The 20,375-nt window shown below is 42.5% G+C and overlaps 1 protein-coding gene across 1 annotated transcript; it reads left to right on the top strand.

Moving 5' to 3' along the window:
* The first annotated feature begins 10,045 nt into the window (after positions 1 to 10,045).
* On the top strand, positions 10,046 to 14,657 carry LOC142198219 (ornithine decarboxylase 1). Its single transcript, XM_075269155.1, has 11 exons — positions 10,046 to 10,175; positions 11,243 to 11,389; positions 11,737 to 11,880; positions 11,973 to 12,146; positions 12,374 to 12,546; positions 12,759 to 12,893; positions 13,000 to 13,165; positions 13,296 to 13,458; positions 13,542 to 13,657; positions 13,934 to 14,148; positions 14,237 to 14,657. Exons 3-11 carry the CDS (start codon positions 11,779 to 11,781, stop codon positions 14,373 to 14,375), a joined length of 1,383 nt encoding a protein of 460 aa, XP_075125256.1. The 5' UTR covers positions 10,046 to 10,175; positions 11,243 to 11,389; positions 11,737 to 11,778; the 3' UTR covers positions 14,376 to 14,657.
* Positions 14,658 to 20,375: the final 5,718 nt, after the last annotated feature.

Below are 20,375 nucleotides of genomic sequence, written 5' to 3'. Positions count from 1 at the left end.
GAATAGTCAGTAGGGAAGCCAGAGGTCAAGGATTAGAATACAAGTAAATAAACAGCAAGGGAAACCAGCAAGCAAGAGGCAATAACCGGCACCAGTGTGAATGTGAGCCAAGACTAAATAGGGGAGGAAGAACCCGCCCTGAACCTGACAGGAAGGCAGGCTGTCAATCACAGGCAAGACAAAATCAAACCACTGAATGGACAGAAGCAACAAGGGTAGAAGACTGGTGTGGTGCAAATACAATTACAGAACTAGAGCCGTGTTCACACAGTGCAACTAAAAACTTCAAGCAAATTATCAAACTGCAACCGCCTCCTGCGCTGCAGCACACGAGCAGAGGGTGGCGCAGAGACCCGAACAGGCAGAGATGTTACAGAAGGTTTATTCTATTTTGCTATTTTTCCAAATAAACCTGTTTGCACCAGACATTGTGTTCCTGTCTCTGACTGGTTGGGTCCGCACTATTGCTGCTACCAAGCTACCTTCCCCTCAATAGCAAAAAAAAAGAAAAGAAAAAAAAAACGTAAATTCAAAATTCCTTTATTACTTATAATAACGATGTAGAAGATATTTCGAGACACTGATGCTGGGTAGCCCAATAACCTTACACCTTTTTAAAATAAACATAGTCACTAGCTGCAGATTACTAAAACTGTGCAATGCCCATATGACCCAACATATAGGACAAGAGGTATTGTGTTACGCAGGTGATAATTGTGTCACATACAACACTTTTACGTATACTTGGCAACTGTGTCCTAGAGAACAATAAGCCTCATTCATGTGAATTCCAGGTGTAATTACAGTTTTTAAGTTCTCACAAAGCACAGGAAATTCTGAGCAGGTTCTATCAGAATAGAAGTCACGGGTCTACAATAACTATGAGATATGAAATCTTAATGCATGGACCAAGTTTCAACCTACGCAACCTGACCTACTGTAGCTCATACTAGTAAAACATGTTTAGGAACAATTGAAAATGGTTGACTAGGATGATCCAGTATATAGTCTTCCTGACCACCATGTAAAATATATACCTACATATATACCGTATAGCATGTCTGATAATAAATAATATGTAAGTTCTCTATGATATAAGCAACAATCCTGTTGTAAAAGTTTCTGCCATAGAAAGAAAAGAAACTAGATCTTGGGTATAGAGTCCCTATGATAAGAATTAGATGCTGGAAAATGTCCTGACCATTCACAAGCAATCTATGCATTTATTTACCGTATTTTTCGGACTATAAGACGCACTTTTTTCCCCCAAATTTCGGAGGAAAATGAGGGTGCGTCTTATAGTCTGAATGTGGGTTTGCAGCATGGCCGCGCTACTGCCACCGCTGGTTTTCTTCAGAGGCAGTATCGCGGCAATCTGCAGGCCCCAGCAGCTAAGACAGTCCCCGGCATCTGCTGTAATAGACCGGCGGATGCCGGGGAGTGTCTTAGCTGCCGGGGCCTGCAGATTGCCGCGCTACTGCCACCGCTGGTTTTCTTCAGCGGCAGAAGTGTGACAATACTGCAGGCCCCGGCAGCTAAGACACTCCCCGGCATCCGCCGGTCTATTACAGCAGATGCCGGGGACTGTCGTAGCTGCCGGGGCCTGCGGATTGCCGCGCTACTGCCGCTGAAGAAAACCAGCGGTGGCAGTAGCACGGCCATACTGCAAACCCACTGCTCCTCCGCAGGTCCCGACATTTAGTTAGCCCCCCCCCCCCATACCTTTAGTGATGCAGGCCGGCTCTTGCACGGCGAGGCCGCAGGAGCCGGCCTGTTCCGATGACAGCCGGGAGCCTAATGAAGGCTCCGAGGCTTGTCATAGATATATATTACTATCGCGGCTGGTCTATGACCCTCCGCGATAGTAATGTATAGAATCTCCCATAGACGGCAATACACTTGTATTGCCGTCTATGGGACTTGCAATCAAATCATTGCAGGTTCAAGCCCCCTAGGCGGGGGATATTAAAATAGTAAAAAGAGTTCACCTCCTTTCCCTAGAATACATATAAAAGTATAACATTACTGTGAAACATATACATTAGGTATCCCTGTGTCTGAAAATGCCCGGTCTACACCTGGCCCCACAAAAAAAACGCCCTATACATCCCCGTACAGCTGCAGGGTCACCTGTCAATGTGGCCTTGCAGCTGTTCCAAAACTACAACTCCCATATATTAAATATTTTACCATTTTTTGCCTGAAATTTTTTTTTCCCTATTTTTCTCCTCTAAAACCTGGGTGCGTCTTATAGTCCGAAAAATACGGTACCTGATATGATTATTAGGATTTCTTCTATCAAATGGGTGGTGTCAGGTAAGGGGGTATGATTCGGAGCTGACATTGTCCAATAATGGGCAGGCAGTGTTAGAACTCTGAATAACGCTCCTTGTCTGCTCCTGTATAATATAGTATATAGGCATTATAATTGGCAAGTAAGATGAACCATCCAGTCCTGAGAAAATAACTAAACTTGACTACTCGTCATTGTACTTTAGGAGCCTAGAGGATGAAATAAAGGAACGTATTGGGGGCATCTGATAAATCTTAAAGGAGTTTTTCCACTAAGACAAGTTATTCCTTATCCATTGGATAGGGAATAACATGTAGATCAGTGAGGGTCCAACTGTTCAGACTCCCACTGATCAGTTCTGAATGAAGTGGTGTACTTCTGCTATTTATGGCACCCCATTGAAATAAATAGAGAAGTGCACATGCTGTCCAACCAATGCCTTATTCAGAATGGGGAATGAAAGTTGCTTGTTGTCCTAGTCAGTTAGAGTCAAGTTATTTGCTTTAGTGCGAAACCCCCTTTAGGAGTGTGTCTAGTAACTGATATATACAGTATATGCATTAAATTAGACAGCAGTTCTACTTACGGTATGTTTGGTAGAATGTGTTCACAACAATATTAGCTTGATATGGAATGTCACTCATTACCTAAAACCCATTTATAGCTTAGTGCAAAACGTCTAAGCATGGCTGATTAACTGTTTGGAGTGTCTGCCACAAAAAAAAGTTCCAACAAATGTTAGAAAATAAGCACTTAAGTGTAGGGTCAGCTTTACACCCTGTCTGCCAGTGGTGTAAAGTCTTAGTCTTGTGGGCCCCAGTGCAATCTTTTGGTTTGGATAATCTGTGGGTCTCATTGGTTTATGGGCCAGATGGAAGCTGCAATCTCAATACTGATGCCAGTGCTTAAGGGCCCCTAAGGCTCCTGGGCCCTTTGCACCCCCTCACGTTACACTCTAGCTGCTTTATCATAGTGCAGGGTAGTTTCACACCTCTAACTGTAAAAGCCGTTTATCTTCAGTGATGTCTAGACGGCCTTTCTTCTACATATAATGAATGTCCTTTGGAAAGAATAGAACATGAGCCAGACATATATTTACATGTGTAAATTAGATCAAGTCTAAGGTGCCCATTTTGCAAACTAAACAAGGCCGATTAGTTTAGTCCTTCATTATAAAGAGAGGCCTTCTATTCAACCTTATAATTCAATCACCCATCACTGTACTCTCACCAGCTATCCTATATCCTTGTAAGAATATGGAGCCCAAAACAAATTCCTGTACTCTAGATGTAATCTAAGGCCTCATGCACACAACCATGTTCTTTATCAGTGGCCAGCCACTTTTTTTCCCGACTAGCACACTGCCCCTTTAATTTCTAAGGTCCCATACATACAACCATGTATTTTCATCAGTGAATGGGGCCACGGAGGCACAAGCGGCACACATATATCATCCATGTGCTTTATAATCATGGACCGGCTACATGCACCCAGTCCTGTGCACGTCACCTTAGCCTAGATTCACATGGTTGAAACTTGGTCCATGCATTAAGATTTCACATCTCATAGTTTTGTAGACTTCTATTCTGATAGACCATCAATACTACAAATCCAATAACACCTTCAAAGTCTGAGCAAACTACATGCACAGAATTTTGTTTCTGTAACAATTATAATATAACGCAGAACGTTCTGGCTTCTCTATTGGACGTAAAACATGTCGGAAAAAATGTATGTACAAAATGCTTCAAAATAAAATATCACCCCAAACAATTGAAATTCACAGAACTAAAGAATGGTCATGGGGATAGTTTGTTTTGCAATAAGCAATGTCATCATTGAGGGGTCAGAGCTTGACACGGGTAACATCCATCTTCTAGCAAATAAATCCAGTCTGTACCTGTCTTTCATTATTTAATACATGAGAGAACTGGAAATGTGTGCTGCGATCCAGCAGGTGAGTCACCTTTTCTTTGTTCTGGGTGTAAATTTCATGAATGAATTCCAGAACCTCTGGCTTTTTTTTAAGTTTATTTGCATACGTCAGTGAAAGAGAAGGGGACATTCAATAGGGAAACGTCAATTACAGGAACAGGCCTAAGTATCAGGAGATTGTACTAAACAAAACAAAGTCACAACAAGAAAAAGGGGGAACTGGCTGACAATGTGACTGGACAGGCTTGTTATGCGTCTATTAGTTCTTTACTAGGTAGACAATGGAACAGAAATGAGTCAAGCTGGGGGGGGGGGGGGGGTAAATAAATACTTCTTGCCAGTGGCTTAACTAAAGTTTTGTTGCCCCAGATGCAATCTTTAGTCTGGGGTCTTTTACTTCATCCCTACAGCAAATCCTTGATAGTGATGGTTACGAGAGCTAAGTAGTTTCATCCACCTTAGTGTGGTTAGGGTAATCTGTGCATCTCCTTAGTTTATGGGCCAGATAGAAGCTATAATCTCAGGACTGATGCTAGTTCTTATGGCCCCCTAAGGCTCTTTGGGCCCCAGTACATCTGCACCCTCTCAAGTTTCGCCTCTGCATCTTGCACATGTGCCTAACCATTGACTATTCCCTTGAGCAAAGAGGGGCCTTGCAATGCAGTGCTCAGAACACTCAAACTGTCAGATATGATATTATATGGTGTGTGGGGTGTATTTGGTATAGATTTTATGATATTCAATATTGATTTTTATGTATTTATATAATATTGTCTTTATATTGGCTATGGATTGTGTTCATTTATAAGCAGGGGTCCACTCACTGGTTTATCCATTGGAGATTATTATTTCATGATGTGTTTATGTTCTCATACATACATGTACATGTGAATAAGGGATAGGTGTGTGTGCGCTTCACTTTGGGACTTATTTCTGTTTAGCTACAGGATTGTGACCACCCAATATTGTTAAGTATCATTTAAAAGGTTTTTTTATGTTCTTATTCTATGTACTTCCTTTATTATGTATTAAAGATTATAAAGATTATTCTATGTTAGGAGATGTGCGTATTTTTCATTTACACTGAGTGGCCAAAAGTCATGGGAAGGTACCTGATGCGCCATTAATAGCAGGTCGCCCCTTTGTAAGCTCTGATAACTGCAGGAGGACGATGAGGCATGGACTCCATGAGGTGTTGGAAGAGCTCTGGAGGGATACTGATCCACGCAAGCTACACTGCAGCCCACAATTGGTCCTGTGTAGTTGGCGCTGGGTCCATGGAGTGGACACTGGTAACCACAGCATCCCATAAATGCTCTATGGGGTTGAGGTCGGACGAGCGGGCAGGTCAATCGAGGGTCGAGAGGTCACTGGTGTGTTCATTAAGCCAGTCCCGTGCCACCAACGAGCGATGACATGTTGCATTGTTCTGTTAGTACACAGTATCCCCATCAGGGAACTCCAATACCATAAAGGGGTGCAGATGGTCTGCTATATGTTGCATATATCGAGCACCAGTCATTGATCCCTGCACCCGGGGCCCAATTGCGACGATGTGAACACGCCCAGACCATGATGGATCCACCTCCTGCCTGGACAGATCCCTATTGGCATGCAGGATCCAAGGCTTCATGAGGCATACACCACATTCACAAGCCCATTGGCTTTGTACAACTGGAATGTGATTCATCAGACCATGCCACATGCCGCCACTATACCATGGTCCAATGACGATGGTCGCGGGCCCATGCCAGTCTTCGAGTTCTGTGATGCAGCATCAGCAAAGGGACACAGCTCAGGCGTCGACTGTTGAAGCCTATGCAGTGCAGTTCTCAGCGTACAGTCCTGGTGGAACTGTGGTCCTGGCACCCCACATTCAAATTAGCATACTATGCAGCACTATTTTTTTTTCTGGTAAAACAATGGAACCCTATAGCCCTATTAATGTATATGATGCAACGTTGGTGTCTGTAATGTGTTGGACCCGGCTCTACGTCATTTTCAGTTCTGTTTCTATGAAACAAAAAACTGAAATGAAACAACTGATTTTACTGTCAATGGTGCAGTCTACTAAAGCTTCCACACAGCTCAAATGCTGAAACTTAGCTCGGATTCACAGGCAAGAGTCTTGTAGCCAAGGGGCGGCCGTTTTCACGGATCCTTCATACATTGAGGGATCCGTGAAAACAGACAAAAATAGAACCTGACCTACTTTCTGACAGTCTGTTACAATGAAGCGGCAAAAAATAGGTCATGTGACTAGCCCCCATTCACGTGAATGGGTTTTAATGTAGCCATGGCCGATTATGATGATTACGTGAATGTAGGCTTAGGATGGAGACATTTGAAGGCCACTGGTCCCCACAATCTTTAGTTACTGATTTGTGAATGATTACTTGCCTAGACCTTGAATTAAAGTATTTAACTGTTTAAGGGTGTGGCTCCACATTCCTTTTTTTGTAGATTTCGCTGTGTTTTTTTTTTAAACCAAAGTCAAGAGTGGATTGAGCAGAAGGTAGAAATTTGCTTCTGATATATATGTCACATTCCTTTTGTTGCCATTCTTGCCTCCACCCCCAAGTCTTCCAGCCCTGTCTTTTTCTTTAATTATCCTCTACCCCCCTCTATTTACCTGCTCCCCTGGCCCTAGGGTGGGTACAGGGTCCCTTCCCTCTTTCCTCAGTAGTTTCTCACTCTCTATAGATTGTTGATTCTATAATGTTTGACTTTTGTTATATCGTATCTGTTCTAGTTTGCCGTTTGACTCAGCTGCGCCAAAGTATCTACTTGTTCCCTTTCCCTCTTCCTTCTGTTTCCCTGTTGTTATACCTCCTGGTTTCTGTCTCCCTCTCCTTGTCTTCAGTTTTACTTTTATCACAAAAACTTTAATAAAACTTTTAATGCAAAAAAAATTAGAAAGCTGCGTTTCAGCAACAAGGGGCCTCAGTCTAAGAAATGTATAACGTAATCTGTAGGTAAGTACTATATGGTTCCTATTGAAATGAAGGTATTGTCCAAAAACTGTATGGACATGTCAGATCAGATGGTTCATTTTGGATCCATCAGTGCATCCGAATTCAAATCTTCATCAACTAGGAGTTATCTTACATTTCAAGAATAAGATTCACCAGTTTCCTGGAAATTTGAATAACTGCCGGGCCGTCGTGTCCCTGTCCTTTGCCACATTTCTCCTACTAGGTGTAAAAAATGTGAAACTGAATTTAAGGCGCACAGTGGTGTGCAACAAAAAATTGAGAAATTATTATACCAGAAAGCTGGCAAAGAAACTTCAATAGATCCCTCACTTTTTGCTATGAGGGTCCTCAATGGGGGACTCCCACTCCATTTCCTCACTTCTTAATTTGACAATTTGATTCTACATAACAAGTTTAACAAAAATTTTAATACAAAAGATATACCGTTTGTTTCTTCATAGTCTTTAGAAGAATGAACCAGAGTCCTCGGAAAAAGAGAAGTGTGACAGGATGTCATTGATTCTGTGTTTTCACAGCCCCGAGGCTTTCAGAGGAAACAAACCCGCATACAGTAATGGGAGGATACCTGCAGAAAACGAGTGAGATGCAAACAAGGGTGTATAGAGAACAGGACGGCATGAATATTCAAAGAAACCATTACTAGCACATTACACTACAGAAATCAAAGGGAATAAAATATTTTCTAGACTTATAGCATACAAAGTGATTATGAGATTTTTCAACATATGGTGATATCATTTTAGTTGCCATGTAATACGTTGTGTTGTCTGTATATCCTGTAACCTTATCGTTTTTATGTCTGTGACACTTTTCATATACATCCTGTGTCAGTCTCTGGGTATATACAACTCAAAAGATCAAATGACTTGACAGGTCCTCTATAAGGACCACTGCATGAGGAAAATATGCACAGCTCTGGTAACGTGATTCAGTGCAATATTAACCCCTTCTTGACAGCTGATGTACATGTACTTCAGAACAGGGTAAGCTATAGGGGGTGCAGAGGTAGCAGTCACTACCGAACCCAAGAACCATAGGGGGACCCAGCGGAAATTCTGAAATAAAAAAATATACCTTTATTCTAAACGGCATAGTACTTAGTGGCACCATTAGATATTTTGCACTCAGGTCCAGGAGCTTCAAGTTACTCCTCTTCATCAGCGGGAGAGACAGCCAGGAGCCTATCGAACGCTTTGTTATTACATGCTGCTATACACCACATGTCATAGATGTCAATAGATTTTACCATAGACATCAATGTTATAAAAAATAAAAAAAAGGATCAGTTTCTTATAAGGTTTTGATTTTTGAGACCTTGAAAAAAAAAAAGATCCGTTTTTTAATCACTGATGTCTCTATAAAACAGGTGGCGATTAGTTTTGTACCCATTTTTTTTTTTGCTGCTAAACGGATATAAAAAGCATAGTCTGACTAGAGCCCAACCTTGTTAACTTCCGTAACCACAACACTGCAGTTGCAAAAAGTCCAAACGTGATGGATTTCTTGTGACAGTTGTGGCAACCTATGAGTCACAATTTTACTACACTTATTACCAATAGACACAATGCAGACAGCATGACATTTTGTACATATTGTATTTCTGGCATTAAATTTCCAATAAGTCGCCAAAAAGAAAAAACTGCATTAGGTCGGGGCCCCACGAGTTGGAAACGCCACTATTCGCCTGGAAAAATCGCGTTATACGGTACCAGCAAATTGGATGGGATTCATGCAAATCCCATGCCACTTTACGTTAAAATCCGCAGCCTGAACACGCTGCACTTTCCAAAACTGGCGCGATTTTGGAAATCGCAGCATATTAATTATATCTACGGAAACGCCGTAGATATAATAGTAACAGAAAGTCCGCGGAGGAAAACTCAGTGAACTCTCTGTTCAAAGCGCTGTGGGAAGAACCACGATGCAGTTGTTCCTGCAGCGCTTTAGCGCGGTGTTTCCGTCCCGTGGGGTTTTAGCCTAAAAACACCATACTGCTTTTAGAAAAAAAAATCCCACAGCATAAACCAAAACCCAGTGGAGTACAAGCCAATTTTTGTTCTAATTCTACCCCGTTTTATGCTTTGTTTGCCAGACGTATCACATGTTTGCGCTTATTCGTAGGCTTTTACGCATATCTTGCCGTGACTTTGCTTTTCTCGTCGAAGAAAGTGAGCGTGTAATAATAGTTGATGACGTATTTATGACGTGGCCTTTTTTTATATATATATATATATATATATATATATATATATATATAAAACACAAGGGTGCCAAAAAAAAAATAAAAATCACAATTTCCATGAGGTAACGGTTGAGAAAAAGTTATGACGCAATAGTACATTAGGAATCCAGGCATAAAAAGTTACCAAAATGGCGTATATGACCCACATATAGACTCTGTGGTAAAGTTGCCCTCCAACGTTTTCAGACTGAGGCGAGTTTGAGGCATTCCTATAAAAATTTACCTCAGAAATTCATCATACTAAAGTAAACTCTATATAAAAAAGCCATAAAAGCCATATACCGTATAGAATAAATAGGGTATATAGGTACCTACGCTAATGTGACGTCTCCCCATATACTTTTACCACAGATATTTGTTTTGTACACATCGCTATCGTAACACGACGTTATCGACCACAACGCCACGGCCGGACAATGACGACACAATAGGCGAGTGGCTGCGCGCCAAGCGCGCTCGACCTGACTCCCGGAGCAAACCGATCAGCTCTGGTTTGAGCTGGCGCGTCGTCCTGACAACGCAGGCCCCGCCTATAAAAGCAGCGAGCGCCGGCTCTCCTACTCAGTCAGCGCCGAGCTAGCGTGTGGTTCACAGCCCTCCGAGGAGCCGGAGTTTTTACCTCGTGACTTTTCTCTTCGTGCGGTCATTTTTATTCTCTTCTGGGCATTTAGTGCCTCGATGGGTACAGATTTCGTAAATGCTTTTTAAGGTGAGTTTTCTATGGGGTTATGAGGACCGTTGGGTTCGGGGTTTTTATACCAACTGTATTGGGAATGCGAGTTTTGAGGACTTTTGATCTTCCTGACCTCCGTAGTTAGCGATTTACTGTGTGTATAATATCTTATAGTGGTTTAGATGGGACTAGACAGTGGACACGTGTCTGTATGAATGGTGTGGGGGATGGGTAGCACATGTATAGTTAATGGGCTCGCTTCTATTGCTCTCTGTCAGTCTCTAGAAAGTACTTTACTGTAGCCCACTCTATAGTGGCTATTGGGGGGGCTTATATTGGGGAGTTCAGGGTGGGGTAACCACTGCACGTGTGCTGTTCCATATCAGAAGTTGCTGCTAAGTTCAGTTTGGTCCTTCTGGGCCACCGTGTGGCTTCTGTAAAGCTCTTACAGGGTGTAAATGGGGTTTCCTAAGCAGTGTGAAGAGGACAGATGGTAAAGCTTCATGAGTGGGTTAAGGAATGGTAGATCGGGGGAAAATGACTGTACATGTGTTAAAAATCACATGAATAGTGCTTTATCCTTGATGTCTCTTGCTGGTTATATAAATGGGGTTTCCTAAGTACTGTGAAGAGGACAGAGGGTAGATCTTCACTATATGGGTTTATGAACGGTATCCCATTACTTTAAGACATGCCTATGTTTCTAGTTCTTTATAGAAAAGTCCATAGTCTGTCTTTCATTGCCACAAATGACTTAAGTTATCTAAGATAGTGCCTAGCACATGCTGTCAAACGCCGGGTGCAGAGGGTGCTTGCAGTAAGTAAGGACGCATTTGAGCCGGCACAAGCTGCGATTGGCTGGCGTCGTCCCATCCGGATAGTCCCTCCCTTGCCAGCAAGTGACACGAAGCAAGCTTCTGGGTTGGGGGCGGTGGATGGAGATGTTAAGTCATTCATTAAATGGGCTGGGTACATGACGTAAGGGATCCGGTTTCAAGGCTTTTTTTTTTTTTTTTGTCCCCATTGACTAAGATGGTGAAGTAATATCTGAAGATGTGTGATGACTAATGGCTTTTTTTTTTTTTCCTCCCTTCCCTTTGCAGAACGCCAGCAGCACAGCAATAAAGTACGGCTCCTTTGAGAGCGTAGGTCTAGTCTTATACTTGCCAGGCTTCTATTTCACTGGAGAACCTCCTTGGGGGCAAAGCTGAGGACCTCTTTGTAATCAACCCCATCTCTAACTTGTCCATGTAAGTGATCTAGAGGTATTAAGGGGGTGGGGGTGTTGGGGGGGGGGGGGGGGGGTATCCAGGTTTTTTCAACTGAGCTGTTAGTATAGACATCACTTTTTAGATTAGTATGACTGACTCAATGCAAACTGTAGTGCCCCTTGCCATAGTTTTAATAGAAGCTGTTGTCCCATAGAGGAGAATGGGGCCATCACTAAAATTCTCATTGTGACCCAAATTGGGTGAGAGTACTATCTGTATGGGAAACTGCTGATCTGTGGGGGTTCTGGTAGTTGAACTGCCACTGATATAAAATTTCTCTTATGGTTAAGCTTTGTAACATTTTATGTTCTTTGTGTTCATTTTAGTTTGTTGCATTCTCGTCTCGTGACTTTTATAACATTGAGAAAATGAACACCTTCAGCAACGAAGAGTTTGACTTCAGCTTCCTTGAGGAAGGCTTTACTGCCCGGGATGTCCTGGAGCAGAAGATCAATGAAGTGTCCTTATCTGTAAGTTCAGTCTTGAGTGACTTGGTTTATTCTGTGGTAGCTTGTAGCTTCTGTCAAGCTGATACTGACTACTTTTGCCTTTAATATTTTAGGATGATAAAGATGCATTCTATGTTGCCGATCTTGGTGATATTGTGAAGAAGCATGTTCGGTGGTTTAAAGCACTCCCACGAGTAACTCCATTTTATGCTGTTAAATGCAATGATAGCAAGGCCATTGTGAAGACTCTGTCCATTTTGGGGGCTGGATTTGATTGTGCCAGCAAGGTAAGTTCTGGTTAAATGACTTGGGGCAACTCCTCTCTGTGTGGGTGGCAAATGTCATGATGTGGCAGCCATTCTGGAAAAATGAGCACCCTTCATAGCTGGCTTCTGCTGAGTGGGTGCTGTTCTGGGTCTGTAGTGGGGCACCAACCTATATTCTATCTCCAAAGAGCCTAACCTGTGACTGGACAAAACTTTTTAGATGCTAAGTATCTTTGTTTTCTCTGTAGAATGAAATCCAACTTGTCCAGAGTATTGGTGTTCCACCCGAAAGGATCATCTATGCCAATCCATGCAAACAAGTTTCCCAGATCAAGTATGCTGCTAGCAGTGGTGTGGAGAAGATGACCTTTGATAGTGAAGTGGAACTGATGAAGGTGGCAAGAAATCACCCCAATGCCAAGTAAGTTAACTATACAACTTTCCTCAAAGTATGTGAGGCCAACGTCTGGATTTTTTTTTTTTTTTTTTTTTTGTAACATAAAAGGAGTAAACTTTTTGCCAGCTGGGCACTCCTCATAGGCTGCCAGTGGGTTTGCTTTAAGTCAGTTGGCATCTGCTCATGGCTTGCTTCCTATTGTAGATCTAAACTTTATTTGTTTTATTTTTTTTTAGGCTTGTTTTGCGGATAGCCACAGATGACTCCAAAGCAGTGTGTCGCCTGAGTGTAAAGTTTGGGGCCACTCTTAAAATATGTAGGCCTCTTCTGGAACGTGCAAAGGAGCTCAATGTGGATATCATTGGAGTAAGGTAAGGAGCTTAATGAGTCACCTTAGTGTTTCCTGGCTATAAAGTGGTGGTCTAATCTCATTGGTTTGCTGTGTTTTAATAACTTTTTTTTCCTTCCCTTCAATAGTTTCCATGTTGGCAGTGGATGCACAGATCCTCAGACCTTTGTTCAAGCCGTTTCTGATGCCCGATGTGTTTTTGATATGGGAGCTGAGCTTGGTTTCAATATGCACTTGCTTGACATTGGTGGTGGCTTTCCTGGTTCTGAAGACGTCAAGCTTAAGTTTGAGGAGGTAAGATCCTTATCTTTGGCTCCCATGCCCCTCATCTGTTTTTGCCTTAACCTTTCTGTATATGGAAATTTGAGTTTAAGCTCAATGTCTTGGTTTTGTACTTGACAAGTATGCGTTAAATTTCTTGTAGGTGACTTCCGTAATAAATCCTGCTCTAGACAAATATTTCCCTGTCGATTCTGGAGTCCAGATCATTGCAGAACCTGGAAGATACTACGTTGCCTCAGCCTTTACCCTTGCTGTCAATATCATTGCAAAGAAGGTTATGGTGACAGAACAGACCGGATCTGATGGTATGTGTGGTTCATTGTTTTGATCAAGACTTGGAAAAATGCTTTGAGAAACTTTCTAGATCTAACAATTTCATCTTTTTCAGATGAAGATGACGCTTCCTGTGATAAGACGCTCATGTATTACGTCAATGATGGAGTGTATGGATCATTCAACTGCATCTTGTATGACCATGCTCATGTCAAGCCTGTGCTCCAGAAGGTGAGGTCTTAACATTTGTCTAAGCTAGTTAGGGTCATTTGGGCAGCTAAATTGACCCATTTATTACAGTGCTTTGCATAATGTATTTGAGATATGAAAAACATCCTTAGGGGGTCAAAATACTTTAGAAACCAACCTTAGTTGCTGCCCTAAGGTGCACCCTTGGATCTGTAATATTGGCAATTCAGTTTGTTGTGTTTACTAAATCTATTGAGCGCACACCATTTGTGAGATGAGGCTATAAAGTTGCAGGCTAACAGATCTTCTTCCTTACAGAAACCTAAACTGGATGAAAAATTCTACTCCAGCAGCATTTGGGGACCAACTTGTGATGGACTAGATCGTATCGTTGAACGATTTGATTTGCCAGAGCTGCAGGTTGGCGACTGGATGCTGTTTGAGAACATGGGAGCTTATACTGTTGCTGCATCTTCTACATTCAATGGATTCCAGAGGCCCTCACTCTACTATGTAATGTCAAGGCCATACTGGTAAGAAACGTAATATTCTAACTTTGATGTCTAGCCTTAATGATCCTCTTTTAAAGCAGGTAGTAACTTTTACGTTTGTCTCTTTCAGGAAACTGATGCACGATATTAAAGAACATGGAATTGCTCCTGAGGTGCCTGAGTCAAGTGCTCTTCATGTATCCTGTGCCTGGGAAAGCGGGCTAGAGCTCAATACTGCAGCCTGTACTTCAGCAAGTGTCAATGTATAAATTTTTTTATTTATCTGATGTAGGGTAACGTTCGTAGTTATATATGTATTAGACTTCAGTTTTGGGACCATAAATTAATAATTTTTTTTGTAGTTAACATTCAGCATTAATGCAACAAAATGGATGACTGGGAGATGGGGTCACAATTATCTGTGTTCCTATGGAAACTTTTTTTATTCTTTTTCAATTGTAATAGAGGCATTTCTGCCACCCAAGCATTTTAGCTTGTGTACTGGCAGAGTGCCATCTTCATGTTTGACCCGTTTTATAAATAAAGAACTTTAAAAAAAAGACTTCTGACTTCCTGTAACTCCATCAAACTGACTTCCTGTCTAGAGTACTCAGACTCCTGAGCTTTATTTGGGCGTCAGTAAATCTTGTCCTCACAAGGAGTCTGACTAGCAGCATTGTGGCTATGGTTGAGATGGAAGTTTGCAGCCTAAATACTGTAAGAGTCGACGTTTTAGCCGTCACATTGCTGATAAGATCTAAATGGCAGAAGTGGTCTGAATGGGAAAGCTGGGTGTAAATGCCAAGATGTTAGTATCTGGTAAATGGAGTAAGAGAAACAAAATGGGTTTTACAAAACAGCTTGCACAAGCTTTAAATATGTTCCTGGAAACAAAATATTCCTTTAAGATGGGGTTCTCTTATTTGGAACTGCTTGCAGTTAATTGCAGAAACAAGTTTCACATACAGGTGAAATGCAAAGTATTGCAAGCAAATGACATCTGGCTTGTTGGCATAGTAAAAGAAAGCTGCCTAAACTAGTTATTAAAGGGGTTGTCAAGATTATGACTTAATAGCACTTCCTGGGGTTATAAACCTAAGGACTACTAGCGCTTCCATCCTTGTTTCCTCCTGTGGCTTCTCCATTGAACTGTATACAGCTCTGCTTCTGATGTGCAATGGGGCTATTGTAGTCATAAGATTAAGCAGTGACTGCGTCACAAGAAGTGGCTGTAGCAGTCCCCTCACACAAATAGCTGGGACTTGTATACCAGGCAATGGGGCTTCTTCTGTTGGAAACAGGTGGGGTGCGCACTAGTTTATTTCTCCCAGTAACTCCACTCTTTAATCATAACATGAACTGCATAACTATCAAGGATACATGCTAATGTGGCATTGGCTACAGGTCACCTGTGAAACTTTGAACACAACCTGAGACACTTCGCGCCCCCCCCCCCCCCCAAGCCGCACACCCACCCCCTTCCACCCTCAACCATTCTTTGCAAACACCAAATGTTTTCCTTCGGTTATGCTAACAAAGCCCCTTTGTATCTTGTACCTGAACAGGGTTCTAATAGGGGTATTTGGCATAGAGCTGTGTGGTGCTAGGAAGTCCCTGTCTCCTAGTGATTACAGTATAGGACCGTATCCTATAGATACAATGCTTGGTGTTCCTCTGCCAGCATACTATTGAGAGCTGGAAAGAAGTTTCACAGGAACTCTGAATTAGGTAATCGGTTGAAGTTGCAGTCTGATGGTCACGGACCGCTGACTACTGTACCCTTTTGGAGCATAAGCCTTACAAAGTAATATAGCTTCTGCTGTAATAGCCATTCTCACCAGAAATGGGAGCTGCTAGCACTGTGTATGTCCAGTATGTGAAAGCTGTGTTGCTTGGTCAACTTTCTACATTACTGCAACGTTTTTGGATAATTTCACTCCGGTAGTTGAGTAAGCAAATAACTTGATAGCCAACATTTAAAGATGGGTCAGGAAGGTTCTCTGTGTCTCCTTGAGACTCGTGTTCTTGTAGGTAGCGTGACTGGGAATGGTATATGCAAACAAGTGTTCCTCTAGCGCCACCTTTTGGAGAGGCTCCAGATTGTTCACAGGATACGAAGAGCTCTTGCCTGGAAAACCCATATACCGGATAAGGGCCACAAACCCTGAGTGGTCTGTGAATGTGTCTTATGTAAGATTCTGATTTGGCTTTAATCCCAGATTGTCACGTAGGCTGAATCAAGAACAGGAGCTAGCTTCTAAAAGGGGACGTCTGAGGAGTAATTTTGATGGCTCAGTGGTTAGCACTGCAGTCTTGCAGTGCTGGAGTCCTGGGTTCAAATCCCACCATGAACAACATCTGCAGAGTTTGTTCTCCCAGTGTTTGCGTGGATTTCCTCCTGTTCTACAAAGACATACTGATAGGAGAAAAAAAATGTACATTGTGATCCCTATATGGGGCTCAATCTACATTAAAAAAAAAATAAAAAAAATACCCATTTAATTATACGGCAGATAAGTTGTGACTATGCTGAACTGGTTTTCCAGCATCACAAATATGAGTATAGCTCAGATGAGACAGGATCAATCTGGGAAATAAGGCCATCACACAACTATCTGAACGTAGCCTAAGGGCAGGGCCAACCCACTGCAAAAAAAAAAATATATATTTTCTCTCTTCTGCAGGTTTCTCTGTGGGGCCCCCTCATAACTTTTAAGCTTGGCACTTGTAGGAATGAACGGAGCAGTGGCTAAGCATGCACATCAATGGTTGAAATGGGGCATCGATCAGTATAACTGCACTGGCTGTCACTAGTGGAATTAAAGGGATTCTACCACTAAACCAACATTTTTTTCTAATTCCCACGTCGGAATAGCCTTAAAGGCTATTCGTCTCTTACCTTTAGACGTGGTCTCCACGGCGCCGTACCCAGAAAAGGGAGGCCACTCTTGCTCTTGTAGTTCAGTACAGGAGCATACTGTGCAGGTGTCGGAAGTTGGACCGACAGAAGAGGCAGGGTTGCAGCTGAAGATGGAGGCGTCGCTGCAAAGAGCTGTCGGGTAGCAGTGGGGACGCCACCATCGCAGTTTGAGCGCTGGGGCCCGCCCTCATTGCTGCGAGAACTCATTTGCATACCGGTTAAAACCGGTATTTCTAAGGAATGGCGCCGCGGAGACCATGTCTAATGGTAAGAGATGAACAGCCTTTCTTAAGGCTTTTCTGACGTGGTAATTAGAAAAATGTTGGTTTAGTGATGGAATCCCTTTAAGGAAGTTACATGAAACTCTGTAATGAAATGGTATGCAGTACAGTCCTAAGCGCCCTCTAGTGGTCCAAGGCTCTTTTGGTGTCTACACCATTCTCTCATCAGAATAGACACGCACAGCAACAGAGAAGATTGTAGCATGTCTGCCACGTCCATAGGGTCCTCTGTACAGATACCTTATTGGCAATATGTGTGTTTTCTAGTGCACATTTAAAGGGCAGACAGTCAATATGGCCTTTATGACTTTGCAATTTTTTTTTCGTCACCTGCTGATGTAAGTTATGGATTTTTCTGTCAAGGTAGCTATATTGAAGTTTCTTTTTTGCAGGATAAACTATAGTTAATATAGTTAATACTGTTTTTGGATACATAATCTATTCTTACTCATTCTGTAATTTTATTTAGGCATGTAGTCGGGGAACCTGAATATCGCAGAGCCAGACCCCTGAAACCTGACTATTCGACTATAATGGGGTCTGCCAGCCGAGAGAAAATTCTACCATGTACGACTTTCCTCTTGGCCGATTTCTAGCCTCATTGTGTAACATTTCTTCACTCTTTAGATATTCCAGCAACCATCACCTGTGAGTGATGATATTGAAAAGTGAAATTGTTTAGGAACAACAACTTCCTGGACCCAGCACAATTATACAAGGTTTTTAGTCCCCTAGGTACAACTGGAGAGACAGGTTAGTTAGCCATAGTAAACAACCAATCAATTAACAAGGACCGATCCTATAAAGTTAAGGAAATAGGCAGGACACATTGTATTTTTTTAAATTTCTCTGTAGGTGCTTGAGGAGACAGGATGTAGTAAGGATTTTTTAGCAGTTGCTGGGCTTCCGGGCTGTATACAGGGATGGGTCCCTGTCCCTCAGTTCCAAAGGTGTTCCAAGATGATGCCGATTATTTCATATTTGGACTGGCCTTGGTTCACACACATGTTGGTGGAATTACTTGTTTAGGAGTTCCCCATTAAACATGGTAGCACATGGAGGCACTTTGGGTATTCCTTGAAGTATGCGCGCCAAGCCCAGCAATTCACTACACACAGCGCAGTGGGAATGGCACGCGATTGTCCAGAAATGATGCATATTGCTCCAGGACTGGCATCCATCAACAGTACAGCAAGATCATCAGAATGAAGTAATGGCATGAGGCTCATTGTTCACTTCCTAGAAATGGAGCCAATAACTGGCAGCCTGGCGCACTCGCCTCCTGCTTAGCCCTTTGCTTGCTGAGATAAGTAAGGTTGAATGTTCTGAGCAGCTCCATTTTGTTTGATGCACTGTAAGGGAGCCTGCACACGGAGTTACGCTCTGCTCATTCTGAACGTAAAACTTGTTCAGAATGAGCGTGTAAAAACCAGATCCCATTGATTTCCATGGGTGCCGGCATACGTGCGCTACCCATTGAAATCAATGGGAGGCTTTTTTCCCTATTGCTTTCAATGTGATATGCACGTATGCCGGCACCTATGGAAATCAATGGGATCTGGTTTTTACGCGCTAATTCTGAACAAGTTTTACATTCAGAATGAGCGGAGCGTAACTCTGTGTGCAGGCTCCCTAACTCTTCACTTGCTGGAGCACTGGTAACTGTTTGTGTCCTGTTTAGATGTCTACGGGATAGCAAAAAGAGGAGACATAAGTCCAGACATGGGTTGCAGTAGATGCAGCAGCCCCTACCTGAGGATCTGTTAGCAGATACCTGTGTGAATTGTTCCTCACCTGTGGCCTTACTGAAGTGTTTCAGGAGGCAAAGTCTGCTCACTCTTCTGAAAGTTCCAGAAGATCTCCCTCACCTCAGGGACCTGCACTAAGCTCCTCCAGCTGTGACTGACATGAAGGGTTCATCTCAAATTCAGATGACCCAGGAGAGTTTAAGGGCCCCTTCACATGGCGTAAGCTCGCCGCTCATTTAGACCCGTACACGCGAGTGCTTCGAAACACATCCCATTCACTTCAATGGGAGCGTGTGTAAAATTTTATAGTCTGAAAAATACGTTAATTCTGCACACAGTGTATGGCTAACTAACCTGTCTCTCTGGTTGTACCTAGAGGGGTAAAACCCTTGTATAATTGGGCTGCCTACAGACTCCAGGAAATGAAAATTTCGGTGAGTAAATTTTGATCTAACTCAGCCATGAAGTGCAAGCAGACATATAATGTCCAGAGTGGGATCATAGACCGTGTAGAAGTCGTCAATGCTATGTTGACTCACTTTATAGCAAGACTGGTGTATTGTATGCTAGTCATAATAAACGTCTGTGACCACTTCATAAATCATGTCCTGGCATCTGATTTACAATTTACACCTGGTGGAAACTTCAACTTCACACCAGGAATCTGGCATGAGTTTTAAAAAATCCCTTGGACTGAAGCGTCCCAACTTTGTGAAAGTAGATTGAGGAAGGTGTGATGAAAGGAAAGATTGTGCCACTACTGTAACTGCAATGCCAATTTTTTTTTTTCTTTATACCCATAAGATCTATTTTGAAAATTTTAAAAACCTTTTTTTTCCTAGTTTCTTTTCTAGTCTCAGTAGAGGACTTATATGTGTTATAGGTGCATAATTTTAGTTCACTGCCATATTTCGGTATTGCAGTGTGTTATACTGAAAGGCAGCCTATTGTCAGGCCTCTGACTACCATAGCAGCCTGTGATTGTATTGCATGGGGGAGGGAATGGTGAAGTACAGACCAAAGCATCTAAGAGCTTAAATTGGCAGGATCTGAGTTATGTCAGATTTCAGCCCTTGGGGTAGGGTGTGAGTCAAAAAGTATGAAAAAAAGTTAACATAACAATACAAACATTACCATAAACAATGGCAGGGAGCCTTGTGCTGCTGTTTGGGCTAAGGGAAAACAGATTATCCATATAATCTTCCATTCCCCCTACACCCAACAGCAGCACAAGATGGGGAACTAGCAAGTATCCTCCCATCTAGGGAGGGAGATCTTGGCAAGCAGATGCCAAGACAGAATGACCAAAGGCTACAGCCT

Source organism: Leptodactylus fuscus, chromosome 3 (assembly GCF_031893055.1).
Source record: "Leptodactylus fuscus isolate aLepFus1 chromosome 3, aLepFus1.hap2, whole genome shotgun sequence".
In the NCBI taxonomy this organism is placed as follows: domain Eukaryota; kingdom Metazoa; phylum Chordata; class Amphibia; order Anura; family Leptodactylidae; genus Leptodactylus; species Leptodactylus fuscus.
The sequence above is the reverse complement of the archived record's forward strand: the minus strand, read 5'-3'. Positions and strand labels throughout refer to the sequence as shown.